Genomic DNA, 16,877 nt, shown 5'->3' on the forward strand with positions numbered 1-16,877 from the left:
ATCCCCCTGTACCGAATCACCCTGTACTGAAGCCCCCTGCACCGAAGCCCCCTGCACCGAAGCCACCTGTTCCGAAGCCACCTGTACCGAAGCCCCCTGCACCGAAGCCCCCTGCACCGAAGCCCCCTGCACCGAAGCCCCCTGCACCGAAGCCACCTGTTCCGAAGCCACCTGTACTGAAGCACCCTGCACCGAAGCCCCCTGTACCGAAGCCCCAGTACAGTACCGAAGCCCCCTGTACCGAAGACCCCTGTACCGAAGCCACCTGTACCGAAGCCTCCTGCACCGAAGCCCCCTGTACCGAAGTCACCTGTACCGAAGCCTCCTGCACTGAAGCCCCATGCCTCAGCCTCAGCAGTTCCCGCTCTTGATCCAAGTCCAGGTCCAAGTCCTAGCTCCTAGCCCCTAGCCCCTTGCCCTAGATCTAAACCTAGCCTTAAACCTTCCCCCATCCCCATTTCCCAGGCATTTCCCAGGCTCAAACCCCAGTCCCTCCCACACTACACTACATGCTACTGTACACCACAGGAAGCTGCTGAGGGGAAGATGGCTCATAACAATAGCTGGAACGGAGCAAATGGAATGTCATCAAACACATGGAAACCATGTTTGATGTATTTGGTACTATTCCATTAATTCCAATCCAACCATTAACATGAGCCCGTCCTCCCCAATTAAGGTCCCATCAACCTCCTGTGCACACTACACTCACCCACACTCACGTGGGATAAAGGATGACAAACACACCATTGTCCCCGTCATATTCCTTCATCACAGTCACGCCTGCTCTCACTCTATTTTGCAGACGGTAGAGATGAGAGAGATGGGGCGTGATGGTTACTCGGATACCGAGCACTTTCAGCCAATGGAAGGCCACGGAAGGGCCGCTTCCATGCCACGCCTTCCAGGCGACAACCAAGTGAGCACCCCTCATTTCCTCTCCTCCCTCCCTCTCTCGCTCCCTCTAGCTTTTCATCTCCTTGACTCAATCTCCACAATAAGCTACATGACTAGAGACACACAAAGACTAGAGACAGACTATTTATAATCCAACACAGTGCATAGCAAAATACTATGAAACATTGCTGAAAATGGACACGTGATACTTTCAAGCATATTAAAAAAATAAAAAAAATAAAAAACATGGTATTTGACGTGATATCATGCATTTTGACGGTAGCTCCCCTTTCTATGCTGTTGAAATATCGCCCATAGGATGTTTGCCAGACAGACTTACAGGTAAGTCTTACAGACTACCGTACCAAACACCCCAACACCCCACTCTTCCTCTCCTCCTCCTCTCCACTCATCCCCATGGAGGTGTGTTACTGTGGTTGTCCCTTCTCATCCAGTACCAAGTCATCTCTGCTATATTGTCACACACACACTCTTTGTTTAAGGTAGTCCATCGTATCCGATGATTACTTCCACTACTGCTTGTTGGTTCACTGATGACTGTATAATCTGATGCGGGATGCACACTGTTGCCACAGACAGAGCACACAAAGGCCTGTCCTGTTGAGGCCAGTGAAGTCATGGTCTACGTTCAGTCCTTTTTTCCTCGGTCAACTGCACTCCTTGATGGCAGAGGCCACGGCAGGTGGAACGGTCCGCAGCAACAGTCTGGAGGGAGGCAGAGTTTACCCCACACTTCTTTAGTGATGTCTTCAGTTGGTCCTTTAGCCACTTTGTCTGCCCACCTGAAGAGCGACAGCCCAGTTGTAGCTGTCCGTACAGCGTATTTCACGGCAGGCGATCCTCTGGCATCCGGATGGCATGGCCGAGCCATCTAAGCTGGTGGTGTGTGATGGACGCTTCAATACTCATGCAGTTGGTTTTCTGTAGGATCTCTGAGTGCGGAACACGGTCCTGCCAGGTCACTTTCAAAGTGCTTTGAAGGCATTCTATGTGAAAGGACTCCAGTTGTTTTAAGTGTCGGCTGTGGACTGTACATGTTTCACATCCATAAAGGACTGTAGATACACCCACTGCTTGGTAGACTGCAACTTTGGTGTGGAGGTGCAGGTTGCTGTTATTAAAAACCCTCTTCCTTAGCCGACCTAAAGACGACAAGGTCTGTTTGACCCGATTCTGGATATCCTGGTCGAAGATTAAAATGTGATACAATGGGAAGTGAGGAGTCTGAGATGGAGAATGGAGGTGTTTCAGGCAGAGGATCAGATGACCACTGACATAGGACCTCTGTTTTTGGGACGTTAACAGACAGCCCCATTAGGCTATACGCTCGCACAGCTGCTCTGAGTATGGCTTGTAGAGCTTCTGGGGTATGTGCCACAAGAGTGCAATCATCCGCATACTGGAGCTCAAGTACTTGTTAAGATTTGAGCTTTATGGCAGCTTGGAGCTTCCTAATGTTGAAGAATTTTCCGTCCAATCTGAAGTACAGGGTCACCCCACTCTCTGTTTCCATGTCCTTGTGCAGGACTGCTGTGACACACAGGAAGAAGACATTGAATAGGACCGGCGCAAGCGCACACCCTTGCCTCACACCAGTACCAACTCTAAAAGGGTTCAGACTCCTGACGGCTAATTCTTACTCTGGCCACCATCTCCTCATGGATCTGACGCAGGACATTCACACATTTCCCAGTGCAGCCATACTACAGGAGGACCTTCCAAAGGAGTTCACGGTGTACTGTGTCAAAGGCTTTGGAGAGATCCAGAAAGGCCATGAACAGGTACTGTGTCTGTTCACTGCACTTGTCCTGCAGTTGTTGTGCACTGAAGATCATGTCCACCATGCTTCTGTTCTTTCTGAAGCTGCACTGGGACTCCGGGAGCAGGTCTGCAGTGACGGTGTCGATGATTCTGTGGTGGAAGACCTTCACCAGGACTTTGACAGCAACTGGAAGGAATGATATGCCCCTGCTGTTGCCGCAGATGGATTTGCCTCCCTTGTTTTTTGTATATATGTTTGCATCCCTCCATTGATCGGGATGTGCTCTTGTCTCCATACCTCAGAGATGAACAGGCAAACTGCTCTGGTACAGAGATAGCCCCCCAGTTTTAGGATCTCAGCAGGGATGGAGTCAGGTCCAGGAGTTGAGTTATTCTTCAGTGACCTGACGGTGGTGCAGACCTCAGAAAAGGTGGGTGGGAGATCAAGGCTCTGGATGGTGGGCAGTGTTTGGAGCTCCTCCAGGACTGAGTAGTCAACTGGGCTCGGCTGGTTTAAGAGGGCTTCACCTCTGGACTATCGTAGTTTGGTCCTTTATGAGAGTGGACCCATCTGCACTTCTTAGGGGACAGAGAAAGCAACTTCCTGGGCCGTGGGTTGTCTTCGGGGCATCATACAACTTCCTGGGCCGTGGGTTGTCTTCAGGGCATCATACAACTTCCTGGGCCGTGGGTTGTCTTCGGGGCATCATACAACTTCCTGGGCCGTGGGTTGTCTTCGGGGCATCATACAACTTCCTGGGCCGTGGGTTGTCTTCTGGGCATCATACAACTTCTTGGGCCGTGGGTTGTCTTCGGGGCATCATACAACTTCTTGGGCCGTGGGTTGTCTTCGGGGCATCATACAACTTCTTGGGCCGTGGGTTGTCTTCGGGGCATCATACAACTTCTTGGGCCGTGGGTTGTCTTCAGGGCATCATACAACTTCCTGGGCCGTGGGTTGTCTTCGGGGCATCATACAACTTCCTGGGCCGTGGGTTGTCTTCGGGGCATCATACAACTTCCTGGGCCGTGGGTTGTCTTCGGGGCATCATACAACTTCCTGGGCTGTGGGTTGTTTTCGGGGCATCATACAACTTCTTGGGCCGTGGGTTGTCTTCGGGGCATCATACAACTTCCTGGGCCGTGGGTTGTCTTCAGGGCATCATACAACTTCTTGGTCCGTGGGTTGTCTTCGGGGCATCATACAACTTCTTGGGCCGTGGGTTGTTTTCGGGGCAACATACAACTTGTGCAAGTTTTATCTATCCCCACAAGATTGAAGTTCTTGTGCTTTGGAGATCCACCACTCATTTTGTCGTAGAGTACTCTGTGCCTCCTTCCGCTGCCACACACCACACACACACACACACACACACACACACACACACACACACACACACACACACACACACACACACACACACACACACACACACACACACACACACACACACACACACACACACACCAGCACACCAGCACACCAGCACACATGTACATTCTTCTACCCTCATAACTATCACTGCTGTCAAGCCCTAGATCTTCTTTCTTTCTCTTCCTTTTTCTCTCTCCAGCCTCAGTTCTTATCTTCTATCTAAATCAATCTTTATTTCTCTTTCTCTCTCCAGCTAAAGTTCAGTTATCTTCTATCTAAATCATTCTTTCTTTCCCTCTTCTCTAATGGTTTTGCTACAAAGGTGACTTGAAATGTGGGGTTTTGTTTCAACCAGGTTTGAATTTGAAATCATGCCCAACTGCCAATGATCTAGTGTCATTTTGGGGTCAACATTTCTTTGAGAAGGTATTGTTCAAGTGGTCGAGTGGTGTACTGTCATGCTCAAACTAAAAGATATAGTAAATAGAATACTACTATCTTGAAACAAAAACTGTCACCAGGTTGAAACAGTGCTTTTGCTCTGATATGAGTAAGTGTGCTGCTGCTATGTGTGGATGTGTGACTATGTCCTGATGTCCTGTGTGTGTGTGTGTGTGTGTGTGTGTGTGTGTGTGTGTGTGTGTGTGTGTGTGTGTGTGTGTGTGTGTGTGTGTGTGTGTGTGTGTGTGTGTGTGTGTGTGTCATCCAGTCTTCTTTCGTACTCTTGTGTGTCGTAAGTTGTGCCTTTACACTGTACTTCACTGTACTGTTGTTATTGCCGTAGTAGCATGGTGTGTTATGGTGTTGATGGGTGTTGTTACTATGGTGACTGTGGTGTAGATGGTAGTGTTGTTGCCATGGTGACCTTGTCTATAACACTGTCTCTGGCTCTCCAGTGTCTGTGCGCTACTGTGGTAAGTGTTGTTTCTCCCCTCACCGCTGCTTTTGTGTCTAACCGGGTTCTCTCTCTCTCTCTCCTCTCCTCCATCTCACCTCCCTTTCTTTTCGGGTTATCCTCACCCATATTTATCCCCCTCTCCATTTCTCCCTCGCTCTCTGCCCACGCCTCCCCCGTTATCCGATTTTCACCCCCTCGCCTTACCTTCTTCACCTCTCCCTTCACTATTTATTTGCGTATCCATCCCTCTCTCCTTCCCTGTCCCTCTGTCCTCTTCTGTGTGTCTGTGTGTGCTCTACCTGTGCTGTATCCGTGGCTGTGATGTGTGTGTGCGTGTGTGTGTCTTCTCTGTGCTCACACAGCAGCGAAGGAAAGGGAGGCAGCGTGGAAATAACCTCAGTGTATGTACCCTGTCTCCCCCATCTCTCCCCCTTTCTTTCTCTCTCTCACTCACTGATTCACTCACTCACGAAAACCATTTCTCTCTTTCTCTGTCTGTCTCCATCTCTGCCTCTCTCTCCTCATGTCATCTCCTAACATGGTTGTGAATTTCTAAGTCAGTTAAACACATAGTTCTTAGCTGATTCAACTGGATTTCATAAGTTCAGACAATTTGATTAATTATAGTCATCTGGACTTTTTTTGTCAACACAACTGTTATGTTGCTTCAGTTGATATGACTTCATGGATGTGAATTTCTAAGTTGAGGACACACATAGTGCTTAGCTGATTCAACTTGATTTCATACGTTTAAAAAAATTGCAACTCAACAAAGGTTGTTGACTTGACTATATACAGTGGGGCAAAAAAGTATTTAGTCAGCCACCAATTGTGCAAGTTCACCCACTTAAAAAGATGAGAGAGGCCTGTAATTTTCATCATAGGTACACTTCAACTATGACAGACAAAATGAGAAAAACAAATCCAGAAAATCACATTGTAGGATTTTTTATTTATTTATTTGCAAATTATGGTGGAAAATAAGTATTTGGTCAATAACAAAAGTTTATCTCAATACTTTGTTATATACCCTTTGTTGGCAATGACAGAGGTCAAACGTTTTCTGTAAGTCTTCACAAGGTTTTCACACACTGTTGCTGGTATTTTGGCCCATTCCTCCATGCAGATCTCCTCTAGAGCAGTGATGTTTTGGGGCTGTTGCTGGGCAACACGGACTTTCAACTCCCTCCAAAGATTTTCTATGGGGTTGAGATCTGGAGACTGGCTAGGCCACTCCAGGACCTTGAAATGCTTCTTACGAAGCCACTCCTTTGTTGCCCGGGCGGTGTGTTTGGGATCATTGTCATGCTGAAAGACCCAGCCACGTTTCATCTTCAATGCCCTTGCTGATGGAAGGAGGTTTTCACTCAAAATCTCACGATACATGGCCCCATTCATTCTTTCCTTTACACGGATCAGTCGTCCTGGTCCCTTTGCAGAAAAACAGCCCCAAAGCATGATGTTTCCACCCCCATGCTTCACAGTAGGTTTGGTGTTCTTTGGATACAACTCAGCATTCTTTGTCCTCCAAACACGACGAGTTGAGTTTTTACCAAAAAGTTCTATTTTGGTTTCATCTGACCATATGACATTCTCCCAATCTTCTTCTGGATCATCCAAATGCTCTCTAGCAAACTTCAGACGGGCCTGGACATGTACTGGCTTAAGCAGGGGGACACGTCTGGCACTGCAGGATTTGAGTCCCTGGCGGCGTAGTGTGTTACTGATGGTAGGCTTTGTTACTTTGGTCCCAGCTCTCTGCAGGTCATTCACTAGGTCCCCCCGTGTGGTTCTGGGATTTTTGCTCACCGTTCTTGTGATCATTTTGACCCCACGGGGTGAGATCTTGCGTGGAGCCCCAGATCGAGGGAGATTATCAGTGGTCTTGTATGTCTTCCATTTCCTAATAATTGCTCCCACAGTTGATTTCTTCAAACCAAGCTGCTTACCTATTGCAGATTCAGTCTTCCCAGCCTGGTGCAGGTCTACAATTTTGTTTCTGGTGTCCTTTGACAGCTCTTTGGTCTTGGCCATAGTGGAGTTTGGAGTGTGACTGTTTGAGGTTGTGGACAGGTGTCTTTTATACTGATAACAAGTTCAAACAGGTGCCATTAATACAGGTAACAAGTGGAGGACAGAGGAGCCTCTTAAAGAAGAAGTTACAGGTCTGTGAGAGCCAGAAAACTTGCTTGTTTGTAGGTGACCAAATACTTATTTTCCACCATAATTTGCAAATAAATTCATAGAGAATCCTACAATGTGATTTTCTGGATTTCTTTTTCTTATTTTGTCTGTCATAGTTGAAGTGTACCTATGATGAAAATTACAGGCCTCTCTCATCTTTTTAAGTGGGAGAACTTGCACAATTGGTGGCTGACTAAATACTTTTTTGCCCCACTGTATATGTATACAGATAGGGCTCAAAACAGGTGGGGCTCTGAGTTGCACCCCCCTTTTTGTACCCCCCAGTTCTTGACCCAAACTGGTGCGCCTGGCACCTACTACCATACCCCATTCAAAGGCATTTAAATATTTTCTTACCCACCCTCTGAATGGCACACATACACAATCCATTTCTCAATTGTCTCAAGGCATAAAAATCTTTTAACCTGTTTCCTCCCCTTCATCTACACTGATTGATGTGGATTTAATAAGTGACATCAATAAGGGATCCTAGCTTTCACCTGGTCAGTCTATGTCATGGAAAGAACAGGTGTTCTTAATGTTTTGGATACTCGGCGTCTACGCAAAATATAAGCAATATTGCAATAGCTCCACCCTGCCCTCTGATAAGCCAGATGGATTTTTGCCATATTACTTACATCTTGCCTGGTGAATGTGATTATGCGAGGTCAGGATGTTGGAACAAGGCTAATTTACTTACCTCTCTAGTCCTTGTGCCAAGTGCCAAGCGGGTGGGGTCAAGGTGTTGATTTGGGATTGGCAAACTCTGCACCCTCTCTCTGTCTCTCTCTCTTCCTGCTGCTGCTGCTCTGTGTTGGGAGTACCATGTGTGTTGCGTGTATCATGCCTGTGTGCTTGTCTGTGCTGATGTCATCAATGTGCTGCTGTATTGGTGTTGGTGTTGCATGCATGCCAGGAATATGTGTGCCCTTGTTGGAGTGATTTTGTGTGTGCGTGCATGCATGTGTGTGTTTGCGTGTGTGTGTATGCTTGGTGAGTGTGTTTGTTGTGTGTGCTTGGTGTGTGTGTGTCCATGTGTGTTTGTGTGTGTAAGGGTATCCTAGCTACACACTGTCTGCTGGTTTCAGTCCATTATAATCTATTCTGGTTTCAACCTGGAATACCAGGGGAGTTAACCTCTCTAGGGTACGTGAGACGTTAGCGTCCCACCACTTCAACAGCCAGTGAAAGTGCAGGGCGCCAAATTCAAAACAACAGAAGTCCCATAATTAAAATTCCTCGAACATACATGTATTTCACACCATTTTAAAGATACACTTGTTGTAAATCCAGCCACAGTGTCCGATTTTCAAAAAGGCTTTACGACGAAAGCAAACCAAACGATTATGTTAAGTGAGTGCCTATTCACAGAATAACACAGCCATTTTTCCAGCCAAAGAGAGGATTCACAAAAAGCAGAAATAGAGATAAAATGAATCACTAACCTTTGATGATCTTCATCAGATGACACTCATAGGACTTCATGTTACACAATACATGTATGTTTTGTTCGGTAAAGTTCATATTTATATCCAAAAATCTGAGTTTACATTGGCGCCTTACGTTCAGAAGTCACAAAACATCCTTTGATTTTGCAGAGAGCCACATCAATTTACAGGAATACTCATAATAAACATTAAAGATACAACTGTTATGCATAGAATTTTAGATGCAGTTCTCCTTAATGCAACCACTGTGTCAGATTTTAAAAAAACTTTACGAAAAAAACAAACCATGCAATAATCTGAGTCGGCGCTCAGAGCCCAGTCAAGCCACAAATATAGCCGCCATATTATGCAGTCAACAGGAGTCAGAAGTAACAATATAAACATTCACTTACCTTTGATGATCTTCATCAGAATACACTCCCAGGAATCCCAGTTCCACAATAAATGTTAGTTTTATTCGATAATGTCCATCATTTATGTCCAAATTCCTCCTTCTTGTTCTAGCATTCAGTACACTTTCCAAACTCACAACGCGTGGGCAGGTCCAGCGGAAAGTACGGACAAACCTCAGATTTCTCACTTCCTGGTTGGATTTTTTCTCAGGTTTTTGCCTGCCTGATGAGTTCTGTGATACTCACAGACATCATTCAAACAGTTTTAGAAACGTCAGAGTGTTTTCTATCCAAATCTACTAATAATATGCATATTCTAGCTTTTATGGCTTTGTAGCAGGCCGTTTACTCTGGACTTGCTTTTCATCCGGACGTGAAAATACTGCCCCCTACCCCAAAGAAGTTAACTCAACAGCCAAATGATCCCTTCGTTCAATAAAGAATCGGAAACCAGCAGACACTGGCGGACTAGTACTGAGCAGGCCTGGTATATACAGTATGCACTATGCAGGTGTGTACCAGTAGCATTATAGGCACTGTCCTGGTGTCCAGCAGCCCTAGGAGGTCAGAGCGGCTCCCCGTGCCCCAGAAAGAGAGCTCCTGAGTGGGGCTGAGGACTCGGGACAGCTCCTATCTGCACGCTGGCAGAGGGGGCTGGCAGAGCCTTGTGCGCAGCCTGGATTGTGTTATGATTTTGGGGGAGGGATTGGGTGGGGACGGGTGGGTTAGTCTTTTAGGGGGATTAGGAGACACTGACCTATCTTTCCAGATGAAGTCCTGGATGCATGTCAGGCATGGCCTATTGCCTCCCTCTCATCTCCCTTTCTTCTTACTTTTACTGTTATTTGTCTTCTTCCTCTTCTCTCTTTTTTTTCTCTCGATCTCTCTCTGTCTCTTTCTCTCTCTGTGTCTCTTTTCTCTCTCTCTCTCTCTCTCGGTCTCTCTCTCTGCCTGAGGCAGCATGATGTATATATGAAACTAATACAGGCATGTGTGTGGAACAGTATGGGGGGGGGGGGGGTTGTCATGGGTTACCTGGTGCCCACCTCTACAAGGTTATACTGTATATGGTAGGAATGTAGAAGCACACACATGTAAAAGTCAGGTAAACAACTATACAGTATATACACACACACACACACACACACACACACACACACACACACACACACACACACACACACACACACACACAACACACACACACACACACACACACATACACACACAAGTCGACAAGAAAGTCTATATAAAATATAGAAAGGAGACACGAGGAAAGTAAACCCGAGAAGCCTGCTGTGTGACTACTCTTTTCCTCTCTGTCTCACTCTCCCATCATCCCTCTCTCTCTCTCTCTTTCTCCATCCCACTCTCTCAGACTATAACAGATAATAGTCCTATGAAGCGCTCGGCCTCCTCCCTTGGTCACAGTCGATCTGGGAGGGGCCAGAGGGAAAGGGGAGGGGCCGATGATTATGCAATGGAGTATGTGATCCCTGAGGAGGGCGGAGCTCCGAGGCACAGCCACCGACGCCGCGACCGAAACCACCGGGCCTCCGAGCGGTCACTGTGTCGATATACAGACGCAGATGCAGGTTAGAGACAGAATGAGTGTGCATGCTTTGGTCAGGAACGGTTCAGAATGTGTGTGAGTCAGAGAGTGTGTGAGGAGAACGTGCTTAGTTCCCTGAGTTGCTACTGTGTCAAAGTGTGTTTGATGTTGTCATGTTGTCATGGTTACAAAGACATTAGAGATACCATGATGACAACAATAACTGGCCTCCATTCTGGCAGGACTGGGCACAGACTTGAGCACCACCACTCAGTCAGGTGACCTGCCACCCAAGGAGAAGGACCGTGACCGCGACAGAGACCGCGGTCGGCAGAAAGACCGCAAACACCACCACCATCACCACCACCATCACAGCGGCTCTGTGGACAAGGAGCGCTACACACCAGACCGCGCCGACCGGGGGGGAGAGCACGGTGGTCACAGACAGCCCCGAGGAGACAGAGACCACGACCGGGATAGGGAGCACGATCGTCGCTGGTCACGGTCACCCAGCGAGGGCAGAGAGTGCATGACACACAGACAGGTGGGCTTCTATGATGTGTGTCAACAGTGAACCACCTTCCTAACTGTTTTAGCCTCAGGTTCTCCTTTTAGTTCTGCCTTGAGTGTCTCCCCCATCTCCTTGGCCTAAATATCTTTAGGCGGCTGACTGTCTCTTGTGTTTCCCTTTATGACACTTCCATACATTGTCTTTTCATTAACTATTGTTGTTTATAGGATTCAGCAGTTTAGACACACACTTACACACAGAGGTGATTGGTTAACAACCTAGATTCAGATAAGAGACAGACTGAACAAGGCAACAACACTGAAAGAGTGCATTGTGGGTACCTTCACAATCACCATTTTGAGGCCTACTGTGTCAGATCTGATCTCTTCTTTTCTTTTCTCCTGTTGTTTTTGTGTCCTCTCTTTATTCTTCATGACTCATCGCTTTTCTCTGTTTTCTACGGTGTATGCTGACTCCCATCATTTTCTATATATCTCTTCTCTTTCTTTCTTTCTTTTTTATGTCTTTCTTTTCCCGGCATCCTTCCTTCCCCTCACACTCTCCTGATTGCTCTCTTCTTCTTCTTCTCGTTGCTGCTGTTGTTCTTGTTGTTATTGTCTGTTGTTCTCTCTCTCCCTCTCTTTATTTATCTCTCCTTGTCTTTATCTCTTTCTCTCTTTTTCTCTTTTTCTCTCTCCCTTTCTTTTCCCTCCCTCCCTCTCTTCCTTCTTACCTCTCTCTCTCTCGCCCTCCCTCTCTCCCTCTCTCCCTCTTCCTCCCTTTCTCTCTTCCTCCCTCTCTCTGTTCGTGTCGTCGTTAATTTTATGGTTCTTTTTTTATTTGCCTTCAATGTTCGTGTAGGGCAGTAGTTCGGTGAGCGAAAGTCCCGCTCCTTCTACCTCGGGGACCAGTACCCCGAGACGAGGCCGTCGGCAACTCCCTCAGACCCCGGCAACGCCCCGCCCACACGTCACCTACTCTCCTGTCGTCCGTAAAGCCATGGCCACACCTCCCGGAGCCCAGCCCCTGGGGCGCAATCCCGCCCCCACCCCTCACCGCTTTTCCCCTGAGCCCCCCCAGGGACCTCCCCCGCCCCACCATGGCTCACCCAACCGCTGGGGGGACGGGGGAGGAGGAGGAGGAGGAGGAGAGAGTGGGTCGCTGGAGGGCGACGGCTGCTTCTACAACCAGGACTACCAGGATTACGACCGTGAGCACCACAAACCGCCTCCCTACGAGCAGAGCCCCACACAGGGCAACCCTCACAAGCCTCACCCCCTCAACCACCCTACTCTCCCCGTGCTAAACCATCCCCCAACCCCACAGCAGCAGCACCCTATCAACCCGCACCCAAACAACCCCCACCCCAACAGCCCCCACTCCCGCACCTCGCCCAGGACTTCCCGCCACGTGCCCCCACCCAACACCACCCCCACCCCCCAAGGGCAGCAGCCTCCCCCCACTCGACGCCTCCCCAACGGGTACCGCGCCTCTTCCCCCTCCTCGCAACACCACCACGGCCCCACCCACCCCGGGCCCCATAAGGTCCCCCCTCCCCAGCCTAGAGGGCCCCGCACGAAAGGCCTGCACGAACCCTACAACAACACGGATGACAACAGGTGCTAGCCTCTGGGGACTATGGAGGGATGGATGGAGGGAGGGAGGGCTCAACCACACTGTCTGAGTTATCAGTCCCTCCCAGCCCAGGAAAACACACAGCCAGAGCACTGACCGCCATGAGACAGGGGAAACCAAGGCATGATTCTTTCTTTCCTTATTTCCGTTTGTTTTTCTTTTCGTTTCTTCTGCTGCTCAGTGTTTCCCGGGGATGGAGGGAGTGAGGAAGGCGTAGTTAGAATAGAGGGATGAGGAGGAGGACCACTGAAGGATGAGTGGAAATTAGTGAACAGGGTATGGAGTACAAACCAATTCCTCCTCCAAAAACTATGGAACCCAGCTCATCGGATGCAAGGAGACAAAAACTCAAAATGTAAAAAAAATTCAAAATGGATGATATGGGGGACGGATGCTTTTCTCAACGTATCATGATGCTACGCCTCTGGAAACAATATTAAAAACCGCCACAACGACCAAGACGTCATCACGTAATCAACGCAAAAAACTATGACAATGCGGTGAACTAAGTGGAGTTGCGTTAGTTGCAAAAACCAACCACCAACCCCGATGATGGGGAGATATTGATGAGTTTTATCATCTGTGTTTACTGTTAATAATGACATCAGTGATGATGAGCCTTCCACCTGAGTGTGGTGGGGGGAGTGGGGGAACAGGTGGTGGGGGGGACACCGGGACACACACCCTAACTCTGAAGGAGGGAGGGGGTTATGTAGGCGGAATCTATCCATTCCAACCCCCCAACCCCCAAAAAAGATTCCGCCCCAACCGAGTAGAGAAGAGACATAAAAAAGTGGATGGTGAACAAAAAAAAAGAAACTTAAAAAGAAAAATTTTCTTCAGTATTTCTTCTTCTACTCCTGCGGCTGCTACTTTTTCCTCTTCCTCTTCTTCTTCTTCTTCGAAACATTGAAGCTTGATTCTTCTGTTGCACCCGCTCAGCTTCGTTGGAACTTGCAGAGTTTAAAAACCTGTGGAATCCTGCATGATTGATACAAAAAAAATGATAACAAAGAGAAACTACTGTAATGTGGGGAAACTATTCCTTGGTCCTTTCTATATTAGTCTGTGGGGTTCTCTCTTTTTCCTGTAATCCCTTTGTTTCTCTCTCTTCTCCCTGAGGCGTCCCTCTCTCACTCTTCCTGTGCTGGAGGTATAATCAGGATAGTTAGGATGGATGGAGAGATGGGGCGATGAGGAAGAGAAGAACAAGGTCCAAGCCTTTTTTATGCGGAGGGACAGGATGATCTATTTCCCACTTTGTTCTTATTGAAATGCTCTGTGCCAAATTATAACTGTTGATGTGGCTGAGATTGCACAATCATTTTCAAGGAAGTAGATATTTTGTTACAAGGCCAACTTTTATTTCATGGAAGGAAAGAAGGCAGGAAAGTATGAAAAACAGACCCCACATATTATAGGTTCATATTAAAAGGGAGTTGAAACTGGGGGAGGAAGTTACAAGCTCCATGGTCCTTATTGGCTCTTCATCTGCTGACGCACAGCCTCGTTCAAACCAGAGATATGTCTCTCGTCTTCCAGGGTTTGTGTTTGAAAGAGCGATGAAAAGAGAGAGAGAGAAAGAAAGGCCGATGAAAGGAGGGAACCTCTTCATCTTTTGTTTATTTGTTAATAATAGTGATAATGGTTCTATAGATACTGATAACAATACTATTGATGATTATGATAATGACGATGATGATAATAATAACGATGATGATAATGGTGATGATGATGATGACGATGTTCATGCTTGTGAGAGAGAATTATTTTAGTCTTGTATTTGTGTTTGTTACTTTCGAGTTGGTTGTGCTCAGCGCGTCACCATCTTTGTTTAGTGAGACTGTCTGGTTGGTGATCCACTGGTCCGGCTGGTGGGCGGAGCTTTGTCAGAGAGGTGCATTGTGGGAACAGTAGTAATCATAGTAATGACTCTGATACAGTGTAATACGGTGGGGAAGGGAAAAGGAACTTAAAAATGAACTTTAAAAAAAAGAACAATGTCAAAAGTCATACAGGAAATCATGTATCTGACATGTATACTTGTTGATCAAACAGTTGTTTACATATATTAATCATTTGGGTAAATATAGGGCATTTAAATGGTCACTTTTGCTTAGGTAACGGGGTCTACAGACTAAAGTAGACCAGATAAAGCAGTAATGAGACAGAGCTCCTCTACCAGTTTGGCCCTCTAGGTGGCACTGTATGCAATACATTGCACCCCTGTCCTATTGTATCATTGTATCACCCCTTCTATTTTGACTGTCTGATTCCAATGTTTTCGTATCTGTCTTTAAACTGGGAGCATAAGGTTTAAGTGTTGTCTGTCACTGGTGAATCACCTCCTTTGTGTTCAGGACATGTAACACAGCCAATCACAAATGCACAGGACATGTATCACAGCCAATGAAAATGCATGGGAGAAACAATGACTGGGTCTTTTCTGGCAAACCTCTGTGTCCTGTGTCACCCTATTCTCTTTTTGTGTGTCTTTGTGCGCCTCAAACTAACATCCATCCTAATACCTACCACTGTCCCGTACAGTGTCTCTCTCACAGTTGCCGGACTTTGAGGATATCCATAGTGAACCATTCATTTATTAGAATTATGTCATTATTATTCTTATTATTACACCCCATGTCAAAACCATTAGCGTCAGGTAACAGTGTTTGTTCACGGCTGCCATAGATATAGCGCAGTTAGATCTGCACATATCTGGATTCTGATGTACTGTAATGACATATCCCATGATTCTATGTACCACACTTTGACCAGAAAGTGCACAGGCACATTGCCTTTACAGTATTCATCTAACGTAGGAATGTCATAGACGTGTATAAGTCACATCACAACACTGATAAGATAGGAATACACAGATACACTCTCAGTATGTAGCTCCTGGCTGTAGCAAGTATGCGTGTACGTGCGTATGGCGTGTGTGCGTTTGCGTGTGTGTCTGTGTATGAATGCGTTCTTTTATAGCAAAAATGTGTGTGTACATTCAATGTGTGTGTGTACATCAATAGCTACCTGTTTTCGTTGGATATTTCATTTCATTTGTTTATTTGCTTTGAATATTTTGTGAAAGCACACTGATGACATTTGAGTTGGTGAGTGTTTGTGTTTGTGTGTGTGTGTGTGTGAGTTAGCCTGTGTTTGTGAGCGAGTGACAGAATGTTTGTGTGGCTGTGTGCAAGATTAAATAAGATGTCAATCACCCTCCAATTCAAACTATGAGAGGCCCTAACATTCACTGTCAATCATTGTGTCCTGTACTGACCAACCATCCACTAACAACACATATTCTAAATAACCCCACCGTTACTTCAAAAAGCAATGTATGAGCTGCTATGGAAAACATAGAAATAAAAGCATTTTAAGTACCAAAAAAATACCAAAAAAAGGGAAAATATCTACTTCCAGAACTGCATGTGCTATGTGCATGCCACACCGTGGGTGAACAGTCATCTTCAGGAATCCAAAAAATAAGAATATGAATTCAGATAAAAAAATATATGAATATAGATAGATGTTTTTACTAAGCAACATGTTTTCTTTTTTCCTTCTATTTTTGAGAACAAAATCTATTTAAAAAAAAAAACGTCAAGAGCGACATGATGACTTTGGTAAGAATCAAAGTTGGTTTGTTTATTTATGTTGCCAGCTGTTAACTGTAAACATGGAGGTGAGACACTACACAACCATGTTCAGGACACTACAAAAAAGGGAACTCCTGTTTTAAAGAAGAGAATCATATAAAAAGAGATGGGGATATCCAGGAGCCAGCCAAATCTGATGATGTAACCCTTAAAACTCTGGCTGTGGGATCTTTTATCTCTCACTCACTCCCTCTCTATTTCTCTCTCACTCTTGTCTCTCTCACTCTTATCTCTCACACTCTCAACCTATCTCACCGCTATTTCTACCAGTGCATTTTGTAATTCCAGACAGAATTCTTCCTAATGAATAAAAACCAGAGAGAATGCACACTGTTGGTCTGGAGAGACTTCTGTTTCTTTTTTGTGTGTGTGTGTTTTCAAGTGTATGCTTGAATGCGTATGTTTGAGTGAAATAGTGTATTATAGTGAGAATGATAGTGTGTTTGCGTTGGGGTTATAGATTTGGAGAAGTAGAGACGTTTGATGTGTGTAACGGAGTGTGTTGTTATGTGTAAGGTAGTGTGTATACGCGCATTTAGGA

General features: G+C 46.3%; 1 protein-coding gene across 11 annotated transcripts in view; it reads left to right on the forward strand.

Moving 5' to 3' along the window:
* The window catches only part of cacna1aa (calcium channel, voltage-dependent, P/Q type, alpha 1A subunit, a), a 174,699-nt gene extending 158,035 nt beyond the window's left edge, over positions 1-16,664 (forward strand). For 9 of the 11 annotated variants that reach the window (XM_071397572.1, XM_071397563.1, XM_071397601.1 and 6 more), the window contains 5 exons: positions 806-919; positions 5,315-5,353; positions 10,355-10,571; positions 10,771-11,072; positions 11,901-16,664. In XM_071397572.1, coding sequence (XP_071253673.1) covers positions 806-919; positions 5,315-5,353; positions 10,355-10,571; positions 10,771-11,072; positions 11,901-12,665 — 1,437 coding nt within the window. In that variant the 3' untranslated portion in view covers positions 12,666-16,664. The remainder of the gene's footprint in view (positions 1-805; positions 920-5,314; positions 5,354-10,354; positions 10,572-10,770; positions 11,073-11,900) is intronic. The other 2 variants (XM_071397654.1, XM_071397627.1) reach the window with 2 other exon arrangements.
* Positions 16,665-16,877: the final 213 nt, after the last annotated feature.

The sequence above is a fragment of the Salvelinus alpinus genome, chromosome 1 (genome assembly GCF_045679555.1).
Source record: "Salvelinus alpinus chromosome 1, SLU_Salpinus.1, whole genome shotgun sequence".
Lineage (NCBI taxonomy): Eukaryota > Metazoa > Chordata > Actinopteri > Salmoniformes > Salmonidae > Salvelinus > Salvelinus alpinus.